Here is a 16,588-nt window from a genome sequence, read left to right on the forward strand (position 1 = left end):
AGCAGGTTGTAGAGGCAACCTCAGTCCACAATTTTAAAAGCAGGCATGATAGGGAAATAGGTCAGGAGTCTTTGCATTAAACAACCTGCGGCCAGAAAGGCGGGGATGTGGGTGGTGTATTGATAGGAGTGTGTAATATACAAGGCGGTTCTGGCCCAAGATGGAAATTTTCTGATGCATGTGATTGTAGGTGGGTATTTTGTGATGCGTGGGATTGTAGGTGGGTATTTTGTGATGCGTGGGATTGTAGGTGGGTATTTTGTGATGCGTGGGATTGTAGGTGGGTATTTTGTGATGCGTGGGATTGTAGGTGGGTATTTTGTGATGCGTGGGATTGTAGGTGGGTATTTTGTGATGCGTGGGATTGTAGGTGGGTATTTTGTGATGCGTGGGAGTGTAGTTGAGTGCGTTTCGATGGGTCTATGAGAGACTATAAGTATTTCTGAGTTAAAGTTCTCACCAATAATAGGAGTAACTTGTGCATGAATATACAAATAGTGGGTATATTCATTTAGAGCAGTCCTCATTTCAGATATACTGTAGTATGACGGCCAGTATTCAATGCTGGGGATAAGCTATGCTATCCGGGAGACAACAATGACGCGTCTGGGACGGAACCGTCATTTTAGAAGGAAGCAATACAAAGCGAGATGATTGAGCATAGGAAGTCGAGGTCACCTGCCATCAGATGATTGATTGATTGATGAAGATTAAGCCACCCAAGAGGTGGCACGAGCATGAACAGCCCGTAATGCCATCAGATACCAGGGATCGAGTGAAATACTCTGATCGACACAAAGGGAATGAACCAATCAGGTTACAGGCCAATGTACAGGATACCCTTAGCTTGATGTATTCTTACTCAGCTTCGTTGAGTCTAGCAAGCAGCAGCAACATGGGCCATGAGTGCCAAGGATGCCTTCTCAGCTTGGCAGGTATGAGAGTCAGCTGTGTGGCCCTCTGTCTTGAGTCAACACAAGAGCTAAGAGAATTGACAGCTAGTTCCGCCTGTACTGAGTACTACCCCCCCCCCCCAATTATAACTATTGTCTAGCCGTGAACCCGAAATTGTTCATGGGGGGGTTACGCTATATAATTCCTAGTCATTACCATAGCAAAAACCAGTCTAACCAGTCACGTGATCCCCCATTATGTACGGGGTGTGAGGACGTTGAAGGATTGTAACGATTGTAATGTAGCTGCTGTGATTGTTCACTATCACGTGACCCCCACCCCATTTTCCCCCACCCCCCTTACGAGTTGTGTGTGTGTTATTCATCTACGACCATCAGCCAGTGCGTAGAATTTCCAGAGGACACAGCATCGTTAACTTCGGTAATTTTCTTCCCTCTGTGGTACGGGGAACCGCGGGCAGTTGAGGCGCTAATTACTGTAGTGTTAAAGCCACGTGCGGTGGCATGGGGGATAGTGTGAATCAGATATCGCGTGCTGTTGTTGGACAGGCTGTTGTAGTTCTCTGTGTTGTGGGACAGGCTGTTGTAGTTCTCTGTGGTGTGGGACAGGCTGTTGTAGTTCTCTGTGGTGTGGGACAGGCTGCTGTGGTTCTCTGTGTTGTGGGACAGGCTGTTGTGGTTCTCCCTGTTGTGGGACAGGCTGTTGTGGTTCTCTGTGTTGTGGGACAGGCTGTTGTAGTTCTCTGTGTTGTGGGACAGGCTGTTGTAGTTCTCTGTGGTGTGGGACAGGCTGTTGTGGTTCTCTGTGTTGTGGGACACGCTGCTGTGGTTCTCTGTGTTGTGGCACTGGCTGTTGTGGTTCTCTGTGGTGTGGGACAGGCTGTTGTAGTTCTCTGTGTTGTGGGACAGGCTGTTGTAGTTCTCTGTGGTGTGGGACAGGCTGTTGTGGTTCTCTGTGTTGTGGGACAGGCTATTGTGGTTCTCTGTGTTGTGGGACAGGCTGTTGTAGTTCTCTGTGTTGTGGGACAGGCTGTTGTAGTTCTCTGTGGTGTGGGACAGGCTGTTGTAGTTCTCTGTGGTGTGGGACAGGCTGTTGTGGTTCTCTGTGTTGTGGGACAGGCTGTTGTGGTTCTCTGTGGTGTGGCACTGGCTGTTGTAGTTCTCTGTGTTGTGGCACTGGCTGTTGTAGTTCTCTGTGTTGTGGGACAGGCTGTTGTGGTTCTCTGTGTTGTGGGACAGGCTGTTGTAGTTCTCTGTGTTGTGGGACAGGCTGTTGTGGTTCTCTGTGTTGTGGGACAGGCTGTTGTAGTTCTCTGTGTTGTGGGACAGGCTGTTGTGGTGCTCTGTGTTGTGGGACAGGCTGTTGTAGTTCTCTGTGTTGTGGGACAGGCTGTTGTGGTTCTCTGTGTTGTGGGACAGACTGTTGTGGTTCTCTGTGTTGTGGGACAGGCTGTTGTAGTTCTCTGTGTTGTGGGACAGGCTGTTGTAGTTCTCTGTGTTGTGGGACAGGCTGTTGTAGTTCTCTGTGTTGTGGGACAGGCTGTTGTGGCTCTCTCTGTTGTGGGACAGGCTGTTGTGGTTCTCTGTGTTGTGGGACAGGCTGTTGTGGCTCTCTCTGTTGTGGGACAGGCTGTTGTGGCTCTCTCTGTTGTGGGACCGGCTGTTGTGGTTCTCCCTGTTGTGGGACAGGCTGTTGTAGTTCTCTGTGTTGTGGGACAGGCTGTTGTGGCTCTCTCTGTTGTGGGACAGGCTGTTGTGGTTCTCTGTGTTGTGGGACAGGCTGTTGTAGTTCTCAGGGTTGTGGGACAGGCTGTTGTGGTTCTCCCTGTTGTGGGACAGGCTGTTGGGGTTCTCCCTGTTGTGGGACAGACTGTTGTGGCACTGTTGTGACACTGGGAAGCTGGAGCGAGGTACAGGCGCCAACTTACTTACATAAGGAAACTATACATATGACCGAAGGTCCGAACAAAGTAAAGCAGAGTTTTAAATGGTCGTTTGGTGCCGAAATTTTAAGTTGCTCTATAGCAAACGAAGTTTTCAATTACAAAATAACATATCTTCCCAATTTAACCCGGCTATTAAAAATTTACGAAATGGAAAGAGCTCTCACAGGGCTCAAAACCTGATTTGGAGTATAACTTTTTTATTTGCATGTAGAAAAAATGGGCACAATCGTGATGGACCAAAAAAAATCAGTTAATGACGATATATTTTATATATTAAGACTTTGGCAATTATACCGTGACCCAATGTGAGCTTACCTTGAGGTTACTTTGAGGTGCTTCCGGGGCTTAGCGTCCCCGCGGCCCGGTCGTCGACCAGGCCTCCTGGTTGCCGGACTGATCAACCAGGCTGTTGGACGCGGCTGCTCGCAGCCTGACGTTACAGCTTGGTGTAATAATTATATCAGCGTTATTGTTATATGTTGTGTGTGTGGCTGGCTGGCTGGCTGGCTGGCTGGTTCGTTCCTCCGTGCTGGAATGTAATGCTTTATACTGGAGAGATGCCAACTGTGTTCGGCTTTGGCAGATCAGATGAACGGCAACGTAACATTTCGTCCTTGCGTTAAAAATGTAGAAATGTGTGTGTGTGTGTGTGTGTGTGTGTGTGTGTGTGTGTGTGTGTGTGTGTGTGTGTGTGTGTGAGGGGGTAGAAAGGGAATGGGAGTGTGCCAAGAGGGCCAGATATCAAATTAATGCTGTAGGCCCAGACACCAAGAGACACGCTGGCTGGCAAGACAGACACACACACACACACACACACACACACACACACACACACACACACACACACACACACACACACACACACACAGTTCGTGTATAAACTTCGAACATACTCGCCTTTTGATAAGTGAATTCTTCACTAAATATTTCTTAGCTATCCAGACTGAAGAGCAAAATTTTAAAATGTCACTGGCATCTTATTCTCTGTGGACCTAAAAGACTCCCTTAACTCTCGCTCGTAAAAGGTCGTCCACTTCATCAATTCTCTTTTAAGGTGAAACACGGTATTTAAGGAATTAATTAAAAATAGGGAACTGTTTCGTTAAATTGTTGCACGTTTTTAAATATAAATTAGAATGTTTGTCTGGCTATCCGAGAATGGATGCAAGATGTTTTTGAGGCTACCGTTTCCAAACTTTGCACATTGATTGCTGTGAGGCCGGTGCCAAACATAGTCGAGATTAGTAGATACACAACTTGGCATTATGTCCTACTGCGATAATATTTTGCTTTATAGTCCTTTATTTTGCATTTAATAAATGTAATTATAATTTTTATTTCTATATGAATCAGTATTTTACTAATTCAGAGATATGACAGCACTTTGTATGGAAACTGCCGGATTCAGACCACTCCTCCCAAGCGGCAAATTAACTTTTCTATTCACTCACAGTCGACTTGAGAATGGTCCAGTACGGACCGAAACGTCGTCGTCCCTGCACTTTCTAGTGTGTGGTCTGGTCAACTCACTTTTCTAGCATCATCTAGAGAAGTGAGTTAACTTTAGATTTGCAGCCTTGTGCTTCTCTATGCAGAGACTCGGCCAGAAGGCGAGTCTTACAAACTGAAACAAAGATCAGCTCCGCTTCCAGTCACTCTGATCTTATCTCGGAAATCAAGCTAGATTAGAATGTTTCAGGTGTTTCACAACAAAATGTATATAATTGGGACTAGTATTATATCCAGCAGAGAGCATCAACGAGATATTTTGGATAGGTAATTCAAGTGGCGTAAAATTAGAATTTATCCTGTAATTATATTTATATACAATACTCGCACACAACTAGAAGTTGTAATTACGCTACGACCTCCGATAACACCAGAGTTGTAGCTCAAATCAGTGCACGTATTAGTAGACCACTCAGTATACGTACATACACACACGTACGTGATGGACAGCGTGACACATGTTACGTGGATAACGAGGTAACTCGTATCTCGTTATCCACGAGATAAGAGGTTGTCTAGTAACCTCTGAGATAAGCATGTAGGGAGGTCACGGTAGTAATCTAAAGCAAGCCAATAGTGGTATACTGGCTAGACTAATCCCTGTATGTTATTAGTCACTGATTTATAATATCTTTTAACTATCAAAGTAACGTGTTGGTAGGCAAGCTTTCACCAAAATGTGATAAGGCGTTCGAATTGCTTTCGAACCACGTATCGCACCGTGGTTCAGCCACGTATCGCACCTGTTTTTTGGTTATTTTTTCGTGAGGGAGGGACTTGTAGAGAAGCTGAATGGGACGTTTGTATTTAGTGATTATTGTAAAATACTCAGAGATAAATCACATCTCTTGTGATGTTGAGGCTGGAATGTGCAGCATCAGATCAAGCACGTTAAGTCAGATTCACACTATATGTGAATGTGATTCATCAGATTCACTATATGTGATTCATCAGATGTAAACTAGAACTACAACCACTAGCCTCCGTAGACAAGTTAGTGTTCTACCATATTTTGTTACTACATTTTTCACATGTATTGCGATGAAGAAATTTTCACCACTTGTTCACTCCTAACATAGTTAATGGTGGGTTGTATAGCAGCGTTTTCTTCTCTAGACTTATTACAAAACGGTATATTAGTTGATAATTAAAATACTCATCACGTAGGATTTATCTGGGACAACAATAACTTCTCATCGACGTCATCAAGATTATATTAGCTTTAAGGATATCATTGATTTATATCTTTCTTGTCTTCTAAAAGGTCCTGTGTACAATCATCCACAAAGGGACTAGCCTTTGGTGCTAGCTGGCAGTGTTTCACCGTCAGAAATCCCGTTACTGTGATTTCTCTGTGTATTGAAAGAGGAGCGTCAGAAGTGAAATTCCTGGACGTCAGAAGCCAGAGTGCATGGAGGGGGGATTGTGTGAAACCCTGGTTAGCTTCAGTAGAAGCCAATCCTCGTGGGTTCAGAAGAACCCCCAGGTTACAATTCTTTTGACCATATCGTGGCCTAGTTGTCTAGAGCATGTGTCTGAGAATACCCTGCGCATAGATTCGAATCCTCATGACGGCTCCTGTGGATTTTCTCATTGGCATATCATGTTACTGTGATATATTTGTGCACTATTATTATCAGTATCACTTTCAGAAGTCGTCGCAGTATTGGGTGCCATAATATTAGTTTCAGTAGCTTAGCAATAACTCTGAATAAAATATGAATAATTATGATAGCCGAAGCTGTAGTATGGCTTTAAGACATGAGCCTTTAGATACTTTTGCATACATTATACAACCTGAAACAGCATACATTCTATCCCTCCCCTACGATACAGGGAAGTGTAGGAGAGATGGCGAGCCAGATGTGCTGGATCTCTGGATCTCTGGTCCAGGAGAATAGGAGGGAAGGGAGGGGAGGAAGAACGATGGAAATGAGAAAAAATGGGGAAAAACTGAAACACAGAAGTTTCACTTTATTGTTTTATTTCTTAGTTTCTTGCCTCTTGAGAAAATAGTGACACGTGCTAGCAGTAGAGAGAAGAGGAAGAGTGTATAGCATTCAGCATGTTAGTTTACTTCACGAGGGACTTGTTGCACACGACTGATGGTGGTTGATGAGGTTCTTTTGCAGGTGGGAGACGTGGTCCAGCATCCTGCTAGTTGGGTAGAGATGATGCAGCATCCCACAGACTGTTCTGGGAGTGCACGATTCAGTATTGCTCATATTTCAGCTGCTCCAAAAATGAATAGAGCATAAATTATTATATATATATATATATATATATATATATATATATATATATATATATATATATATATATATATATATATATATTCACTTGTCGACGAGAAGGCTTTGTTCTCTTTGTGTTTGCTTAGAAGGGGAGGGGGTGGGGCGGGAGGGGGCAAGAAAGGAATGTAGATGGGAATATGTTGGGGGGGGGGGGCGGGCGGGGGGTAGTGGGTGTGTTGAGGAGGTGTGTGAACATCTGTATGAAAAACAGTCTGAATACTGACTAACAGTCGACTTAAATAACAACAGTGTTCACATATGTTCATAATCTTTAAATCTAATAATATGTTATGTTCTACAACTGATTATGAGTCAATGAACTGCGTATAAATAAGGTACCATGTGCCTATTTTATTTAAAAAAAAAAATGAGTTTGAAATGTATTAATAAACCTTCAACATTTTTGTCAAAAATAATACGAAAATTGAGAAGCAAATGTATGAGGTGTTGTCTATACTGCATTTTAACATTTCTTCTTGACATCTTAGGAAGCAAAGCGTGTTGTACAGCATCTGTTAGCTGTTGCTACTTTTGCTGGTACGTATCGGAATCATCCTGTATATATATATATATATATATATATATATATATATATATATATATATATATATATATATATATATATATATATATATATATTGTAAATGTGATGACGCCAGATATTGTGTCACTGTCGTCAGTGTATGATACTGAAGGACCTCATAATGCCCTCAACATTCTCAGTTGGTCGAGACCTTTCTCGTCTCTTCTTCTTCCAGAAGACACATATCTGCGATCTTGCGATAATTTAAGAACACATAATTTAATTTCTTTGTTACTTTCTCGTGAATTTTCCTGATATTATTTAAATATAATATCTATGCATGTTTTCCTTATGGCCCATCACCTGTTAAGTAGCGTTAGTAACATACCTGTAAGGAGGTGTGTTAGAGCATGTGGCTCACGAACGATTTATCCTGGCTTCGAATCCCGGACATATTGAGTGAGATATACAGACATTGGTGAGGATAAAACCAGTAACAAGAGTTAAATACCCTGGAAACACAAACCGAAACTGTCTCTATTTTCCGCTTGTTACAACTTGTAATAAAGTTGTTACATCTTGGCTTAACGTGTTTATGATGGATTAGAACGTTGTTACAACTTGCTATATTGGTTGTTATAACTGGTTAGGAGGTGTTAAAACTTGCTCGAACGCTTGTACCAACGTCGTAGTTTCGGTGTGTGTTTGGCGGGTATATACTGTGTATAGCGTTCGGTTAAAGATATAATGTCGGGCTCATTTGGTAATAGTGCTCAATACAGTGAAACTAAGGTCAGTCGTTACGCTGAAAGGTGTAATACAATATTCAGCCACAGTTGCGACCCTGCTTCCCTCCACCCTGCTCAGATATTCATTGATCTACCAACTCCAGCGATGACCGAGCAAAAGTTCACGTTTCGATCGAACTGGTGCGGACTGAATGATGCCAACGCTGCTCTTTGAAAAGTTCATCTCGTTGACCCGACGCGCATCAAAGATCAATTCGCTGAGATGACTGGTGTCATGTCAAGCCGACTTGGCGTTTTAATTGGCTGAGAATTTTGTCTGGAGACAGTATAGACTTGAGGTGATATAAGGCAGGACATAAATAGCAGTGAGAAACGTATATAATTCCTCCCACGTCTCCTTCGATTTTCTTAATACAAGATTTTATTGTCGCAACGCATATAAGAATTATATCATGACTAACGGTAGCGTCTTAGAGGCAAGCATTATATATAACTCGCACTAGGATTATAACAGATCAAGCTTGTTCATAGTACCACAAAGTACACTGTAGATGCTCTTTCTAGTCTGAAGCTGCCTCGGGTCGCACGGTACATTGGAAGACCTTAAAACATGGTAGAGGTACATCACGCTGCCACCACCACTGCCTCTCACTTACGATGTGCTTCGCGCTTATTCACGTCCCTTCTGCTTGCTGGTGAAGAAACGATGTTCCTAGAGGCTTGTTCGCCATATACAAGACGAGTAACTAAGAGCTATTACAGTTGCCAGAAATATACCATAAGGTACCCTTATGCTGTCCCCATTATCGTGGACTAATATATATAATATATATATATATAATATATATATATATATATATATATATATATAATATATATATTTACATATATCATGTGTATATATGTATATATATAATTTTTGTTTTGTTTTGCTACAACTACTGGTCTGAAGGGTTGAATTAGAGGACAGTCCCCAGAGAACTGACTGGAATGGGTGCTACGACTGTGAGAAATGTTACAGCTTCAGGCCACGTTTCGTGAAGCTGTCAGCTGTGAGGTTCCAATGGAGTCAGAGGCGAGGCCAGGGCGGGATGGTGAGGCGCAGGTGCGCTGTTGCCCCCAACAGCAGCAGCAGCAGGAGGAGGAGAACAACCACAGGAGGCGCACCGGCGCACGCGCTGCCTCCGTCGTGCGCTGGGTAGTGCGGAAGTTGGTCGTGGTGCGTCGCCGGCTCCCCCGTCTCTGGAAATCACCAATTACATAGTTAGAATCACCAATTACATTACAGAGCCTGGGAAAGTACATGTTGGTTACATAGAGCGCACATGTTTTTAATTTTTTTTTAGGAATTTAATTAGATTTATTTTAAGTACTTCAAGTACTTTTAATTTTTTGTTTAATTTTTAATTTATATTTACAAGAGTTCTTACATTCTTGAAAGCCATTAGCACGCATAGCGTTTCGGGCAGGTCCTTGATTCAAATTTTTCCCGGGAGTACGACCCGCCAAAATCGGTTTAACAACCAGTTACCCATTTTGGGTGAACAAAAGCTACATTTAGCGATTGGCGTCCAGTCAATCCTCCCCGGCCAGGATACGAACCCAGACCAAAGCGCTCGCGAAGCGCTGGGCGAGTGCTTTACCAACTACGCCACTCGGACTGTCAAATTTATGTTCCGCCAGGAACTGCCAGGGACGTGTGGACTTATTATGTGGACTGCCAGGAATTTATTTGCTTAAAAAGGTTTGGAATTTTACTCTGTCTAAGCTTTTACTGGCCTTTTTTTGAATGGGAAAAGTAACATACTTTTTTAATAAATACAAAATTAAGCACGTGAACAAAAGTGTCAGGGATGTTTTTCAGTGCAAAGTTTTCATCAAGGAAGGAAATATTTCTACCTTAATGCCGCCGAAATTTACAAAAGAGCTGCAGAATAAAAGATTTGTGTATCTGTTGTCCCCCCCCCTCTCTCTCTCTCTCTCTCTCTCTCTCTCTCTCTCTCTCTCTCTCTCTCTCTCTCTCTCTCTCTCTCTCTCTCTCGGGTTAAAAGCCCTGAACGAATTGTATGATGTACTTTAGGGAGGAATGACTGAATTGCTTGTTTTTATTCCACGAAGAAATAATTTAGGGACCTACATTCTCTCTCTCAGTGTGTATAGTCTCTCTCAGGGGTGAATAAATGTATTGTTTAATCTCTCCAAACTATAAACGTATTGTATAATCCCCCTATGGGAGGAATTGTGAACCGTATTGTATAGTATCTCAGGAGAATAACTGAACGTATTGCATACTCTCTCTGGGAGGAATAGCCAAACATATTGTATAATCTCTCAGGAAGGAATAACTAAACGAAATAACCACAATAAAACGCTGGGCTAGAACACAAAATAGTTTACAAAGACAATTTTATATGATATTTAGTGTGGTTGCGAACACTAATGTAACACATACATAAAGGTGTGCAAGAGAATGACAGTTTACATGACGTGGTCACTAATACCTCTGAGCTTCAATAGTAGTCAGGGGAAAGTCAAACATTTCAGTTTGACAGCAGGTTGCTGCTTCTGGAAAAATGTTTCCTTTTTAATACTACTCACAGCCCAGTCGATAAAGCTTTAGCCACACACGCGTAGGGTCCAGGGTTCGAGACCCATACATCCCAGGTGAATGAAAAGAGAATATATATATATATATATATATATATATATATATATATATATATATATATATATATATGTATATATATATATATATATATATATATATATATATATATATATATATATATATATATAATACCTCTGAGTATATATATATATATATATATATATATATATATATATATATATATATATATATATATATATATATATATATATATATATATATATATATATATATATATATACATATATTCTACACACAGACAATGCGTCAAAGTTGACTGTAAAATGAACCATAGATGTTGTTGTTGTTTAAGATTCGCCACCTGGAACAAAAAGCTCCAAGCAGCACGGGCTATGGTGAGCCCGTAGTAAGTCCAACCATAGATCATAGAAGGTGATCAATCCGACTCTCAGGGAGACAGAGAACACACAATGTGGTGATGTTCGTTTACTTGGCAGGAGACAATAAGTTTTAACATTAATAAAGAAATTAATACAATAGATATTAACTGATAAAAGATTTACGGGTCAACTCGTACACACAGGCGTTTCGTACTGATAATTTTCTAACTAAAAAAGGAGCATGTATAGTTTGATTATCGGTTAAGTTCAGTTAGGTCAGGTTTAATTAAGTTAGGGTTGGGTTAGGTCTGATTATTTTAGGTTATACAAGTTTTAATATCCATTAGCAAACCGTATTGTGTACGAAATTATCTTTATCCAAATAAGAACAATTCAGTTCGTAACTCTGTAACTCTGTAGCCTTTGTAACTCTGACAACAGAAGACAGATGAACATAGTAGTGGAGTCAGTGTGCTATTATAGTGTCTTAGTGGGTAACGAAATACGGAACGCTACGTGAAAGCAGCAAGGAAGTGCTTCAGGAGTCAGAATAGATTACAGAACAAGGCAAAACCAAACCATCTAAGCCTTAATGTATGCAATATCATATATAAAACAGTCGACAAAGGATTTGTTGTATTAAAACCTGCCTAATTTAACGCTATCGAACCTTATCATACCCAAACTTGCCTGAGAACTTAGCACCATCAAGTTAGCCTATCCTAACCTAGCCTAACCTAACCTACCGTACAATTATAGGTTAGGAAAATGAGCTCTGTGCAAGACAGCCGATATGAGCCTGGTCGTACTGGAGAATCAATGATATGTTACAGAACCATTGTCGTAAATGGATAGTAAATGGGACGCAAATGGGTAGTAAATGGGACGCAAATGGATAATAAATGAGACGTAAATGCGTCGCAAACTGAGGCCTGGAGAGATATTCTATTAATATGTACTCTGCGTACAATGAATTTGACTCAACAGACTGAGAATACAAAAGAAAAAATAAAACATGACAAAAACAGCTGTACAACAACGTTGAATTAACAAATTATATATATATATATATGTCGTACCTAGTAGCCAGAATGCACTTCTCAGCCTACTATGCAAGGCCCGATTTGCCGAATAAGCCAAGTTTTCATGAATTAATGTTTTTTCGACTACCTAACCTACCTAACCTAACCTAACCTAACTTTTTCTGATACCAAACCTAACCTAACCTATAAAGATAGATTAGGTTAGGTTAGGTAGGGTTGGTTAGGTTCGGTCATATATCTGCGTTAATTTTAACTCCAATAAAGAAAAATTTACCTCATACATAATGAAATGGGTAGCTTTATCATTTCAAAAGAAAAAAATTAGAGAAAATATATTAATTCATGAAAACTGGGCTTATTAGGCAAATCGGGCCTTGCATAGTAGGCTGAGAAGTGCGTTCTGGCTACTAGGTACGACATATATATATATATATATATATATATATATATATATATATATATATATATATATATATATATAATGTCGTACCTAGTAGCCAGAACTCACATTTTGGCCTACTATTCAAGGCCCGATTTGCCTAATAAGCCAAGTTTTCCTGAAATAACATATTTTTTCTAATTTTTTTCTTATGAAATGATAAAGCTACCCATTTCATTATGTATGAGGTCACTTTTTTTTTATTGGAGTTAAAATTAACGTAGATATATGACCGAACCTAACCAACCCTACCTAACCTAACCTAACCTATCTTTATAGGTTAGGTTTGGTTAGGTAGCCGAAAAAGTTAGGTTAGGTTAGGTTAGGTAGGTTAGGTAGTCGAAAAACAATTAATTCATGAAAACTTGGCTTATTAGGCAAATCGGGCCTTGCATAGTAGGCTGATAAGTGCGTTCTGGCTACTAGGTACGACATATATATATATATATATATATATATATATATATATATATATATATATATATATATATATATATATATATATATATATATATATATACATATATATTGCTTGTTTTGATTATGGATATTTCCTATTCATTATTCGTAAGAAATTTATCATAACATTTACCAGATTTTGATTGTGTGACCTTTTATCGCTGGCGGGTGAAACTTTAAGAACTAGAGCAACAATATAGAGTAAACACACGTGTGTGAATTATATTTCGAATATTACTTTTCCATACCAAAAAAAATAATTAACATCTTCAATTCCTGTTTTTTTGTTTACCTCAATAGTATTGTACAACAAGGGTTGGTCAAGTGCAGTTAGAAACATACATTATTTGTTGTTATTGTAACTAAGGGTAAGGAATCTCTGTTTAACATAATGTAAAGTTGTTTCTGTGCATTCACTTGGGTTCTAGGAGATTCGAACCGTAGACCCCCATGTGTGTGTGCGAGGCAGAAGCTCTATGGACCTATTTTTATATGTTTCTAAGCACTTCTTCCGTCGCCAAATAAAAAATTAGGACCATGAATTCGTGGATCGATTATATATTCGATTGCTATTTGCTCTGTCACTCTTACAGCCACGTCAGGATATCAACATCATGGGTTCCATTCGTTATCTTTTCGAGCCATTTAAACGAAATCCTTTTTTATATTATCCATACGTTAACCATCCTGAGAAGGATTTTTGTATTACAAAATCATTGTAGCAGGACGAGCATCGAACCAGCGTCCAGGTAAACCCCCAGACTCACGGCTGGTTCCATGTAACACTTGGGACTGACTATGGGAGCCGGTCGGCCGAGCGGACAGCACACTGGACTTGTGATCCTGTGGTCCCGGGTTCGATCCCGGGCGCCGGCGAGAAACAATGGGCAGAGTTTCTTTCACCCTATGCCCCTGTTACCTAGCAGTAAAATAGGTACCTGGGTGTTAGTCAGCTGTCACGGGCTGCTTCCTGGGGGTGGAGGCCTGGTCGCGGACCGGGCCGCGGGGACACTAAAAAAAAAAAAAAAAACCCCGAAATCATCTCGAGATAACCTCAAGATAACCATTTTTGTACATCCCCATTCCCAGTGTCTCCGAGCGGACTCCAGGCTGTGTAATCGCTAGCATATATCGGGTTCCACGGGCTAAAACATTTCTCTAGATGTAACTCCTGCATTCAAAAGTCTTATAACTACTCTAAGTCTTGGAGTAAATGACCAATCAAGTAGACGTAATGAGCCTCCATAATGCTTGAAATGACTGAGTTACAGCCCCGCTCCTGTGCCAGGTAAGTCCACTACGGGCTCGCCATAGACCGTGCTACTTGGAACATGGTGTTCCCAGTATCTGAATCCTAAAACAATAACTTGACATGATAACCTGAGCAGCGGCCTCGCTCTGGGATGCGAGGGAAGAGTAAAAAAAATGAAATTAGTTAAAAAAAGAGTTTAGTCACTAATTTCAGCTTCACAAATCATTATACACTCTCGTTGCCTTCAAGGTAACGAGCCTCGGTGAGTGAATACCTGGCAAGAGTGCTGCGTTACCTTCCTGCCCGTAAGTCTTGCGCCGTTGCTGCTGATCCACAACGTCGTTTATCCCCTTCGGGAGTAGAAAATTCTGGTACTTCTTGCGCTCTGTTGAGTGATTCGAGATCAGAGTGAAGAAGTAGATTCGATGTACAGAATAGAAAGAAAATAACATTAACGTGAGTGGGATTGTCTTCTTTTGTATCTACAGGTTATAACACAATTAAAAATTTATTGCACAATGGATTTATTTAGGTATTTATTCTCGGGATATGAAGGTCAATTATTTACGAGAACTACCTAACGTATTTATATATATTTTACATAAGTTTATTATAAAGTTTAAGGAGGATTTTATATAGTTTTACTTGCGTATGATATTGATGATCAGATGATGATTTGTCATCAATAAACTCCGTCTATTAAAATCTCCGATTTAAGTATTCTAGAATACATACAAATCCGCTCCATACACCCTTTCTCGACTAGCTAATAAGATCAAATACACAAAGCTGTGCTATACAGGGACAAGCTAGTATGATCCGAATTAAACAAAGATATAACCCCTGCTTCAGGATAATCGCAGGATCAACATACCGCCCGAGGATGACTTTACCTTTCTTGTGTGTCGGAGACGTCGCCAGGTCCTCCTTCGAGTCGTCTTCCGTCGCCTCTTGCGGAGAGACGCCCCCTTCTGCCGAGGTCCGGGGCGGTGTGATTTCTGTGAGAAGCAGGTGGTCGAGGGTCAGTACTATCTTAGAAGGGTACACGATGGAAGCTGGTGTGAAGGAGATGGGGGTGGATAGTAGGGAGATAACATAGGGGAGATGGGGTGAGGAAGATGCTGTGATTGAGCAGGAGATGATTAGTTGTGACTGACGATCATGGGTTAGGATGCTAGGGATTGGCTGGAGATGCTATTAGTTATCTCTGGATAAATGAGGATTAATTGGAATCCTCTGGTGGTAGTGTGGGATGAGGTGTGTGTGTGTGGGGGTGGGGGTGAGATGTGGGGTGAGGCGAGTGGGGTGTAGAGGAGGAGGGGAGAGAGGGAGTCATAAGAATATAAGAGAGAGGTAATGCAGTTTTATATTCTGTTTCAAACAATTTCCTGCGGACTGTAGAAGAAAACATCGTTTTAAAGCTTCGTTTACGGCTACTTTAGGTATGAAAGGGAATTATAGATGTTATATTTTATTTCAGACGAATTGCGTGCGTGTGTCCGTACGTGTGTGCGTGTGCGTGTGCTCGTGTGTGTGTTGGATGTTGAGGAAATACTCTGTCGAGAAAAGTGATAAATCTGACTTGAATCAAGACTAGAGCTTAAGTCCATCACGCTCAAGAACCAGTGTTCCGTGTGTGTGTGTGGCCACTTGTCTCAGTGGCCACCTGATGATGATGATGATGATGAAGATTAAGCCACCCAAAAGGTGGCACGGGCATGAATAGCCCGTAAGTGGTGGCCATTTTAAGCCATTACCAGTATCAAGAGCTGATACTGGAGATCTGTGGAGGTGCGAATGCACCCTGCATGATGGGAGATGTCTCCCTTGTGAATGTGTTAAGATGAAGATGAAGCCACCCAATAGGTGGCACGGGCATGAATTGGTAAGCGGTGGCCCTTTCGAGCCATCACCAGTATCAAGAGCTGATACTGGAGATCTGTGGAGGTGCAAGTGCACTCTGCGTGACGGGAGATGTCTCCAATGAATGTGTCCAAGATGACGATTAAACCATCGAAAAGGTGGCACGGGCATGAATAGCCCGTAAGTGGTGGCCCTTTTGAGCCATTACCAGTATCAAGAGCTGATACTGGAGATCTGTGGAGGTGCAACTGCACCCTGCGTGACGGGAGATGTCTCCCGGACCAAGTGTGTGGTGTCTCACGGTGTGGCCACCTGTCTCGATGGGTACCTTTATAGGTAGGCACCTGTCTCAGAGAAAGCCTATCTCAGACGGTAGCTGTCTTCCAGGGAACCTGTCTCAGGGCCCAGACCTTCCAATGGAATACTATATCAATAAGTGTAAAACACTTTCAATGTTTGATGTGTCAACATATTGATGTGTCCAGAGAGACGAGAAGAATATAGCTCTTCCCAATTTCCCAGTCCTCTCACCCCTATACCTCTGGCTCCCTCCCTTCCCTCCTTCCTTCATCCCTCTCTCTCTCTCTC

The 16,588-nt window shown here is 41.4% G+C and overlaps 2 protein-coding genes across 3 annotated transcripts in view; both read right to left on the bottom strand.

The window, feature by feature from the left end:
• Positions 1–1,884: 1,884 nt before the first annotated feature.
• Positions 1,885–4,401, bottom strand: LOC138369597 (variable charge X-linked protein 3B-like). The gene is made up of 2 exons (XM_069333019.1): positions 4,391–4,401; positions 1,885–2,677 (listed from the first exon to the last, which is right to left on the bottom strand). Exons 1-2 carry the CDS (start codon positions 4,399–4,401, stop codon positions 1,885–1,887), a joined length of 804 nt encoding a protein of 267 aa, XP_069189120.1.
• Positions 4,402–7,315: 2,914 nt separating this feature from the next.
• LOC123765080 (lachesin) overlaps positions 7,316–16,588 on the bottom strand; it is a 51,753-nt gene continuing 42,480 nt past the window's right edge. The window contains exons 9-11 of one of the 2 annotated variants that reach the window (XM_045753514.2): positions 15,031–15,135; positions 14,433–14,522; positions 7,316–9,177 (exon numbers count right to left, since the gene is read on the bottom strand). In XM_045753514.2, coding sequence (XP_045609470.2) covers positions 9,005–9,177; positions 14,433–14,522; positions 15,031–15,135 — 368 coding nt within the window. In that variant the 3' untranslated portion in view covers positions 7,316–9,004. Of the gene's footprint in view, positions 9,178–14,411; positions 14,523–15,030; positions 15,136–16,588 lie in introns of both variants that reach the window. The other variant, XM_045753513.2, reaches the window with a different exon arrangement.

The sequence above is a fragment of the Procambarus clarkii genome, chromosome 29 (assembly GCF_040958095.1).
Source record: "Procambarus clarkii isolate CNS0578487 chromosome 29, FALCON_Pclarkii_2.0, whole genome shotgun sequence".
NCBI lineage: Eukaryota > Metazoa > Arthropoda > Malacostraca > Decapoda > Cambaridae > Procambarus > Procambarus clarkii.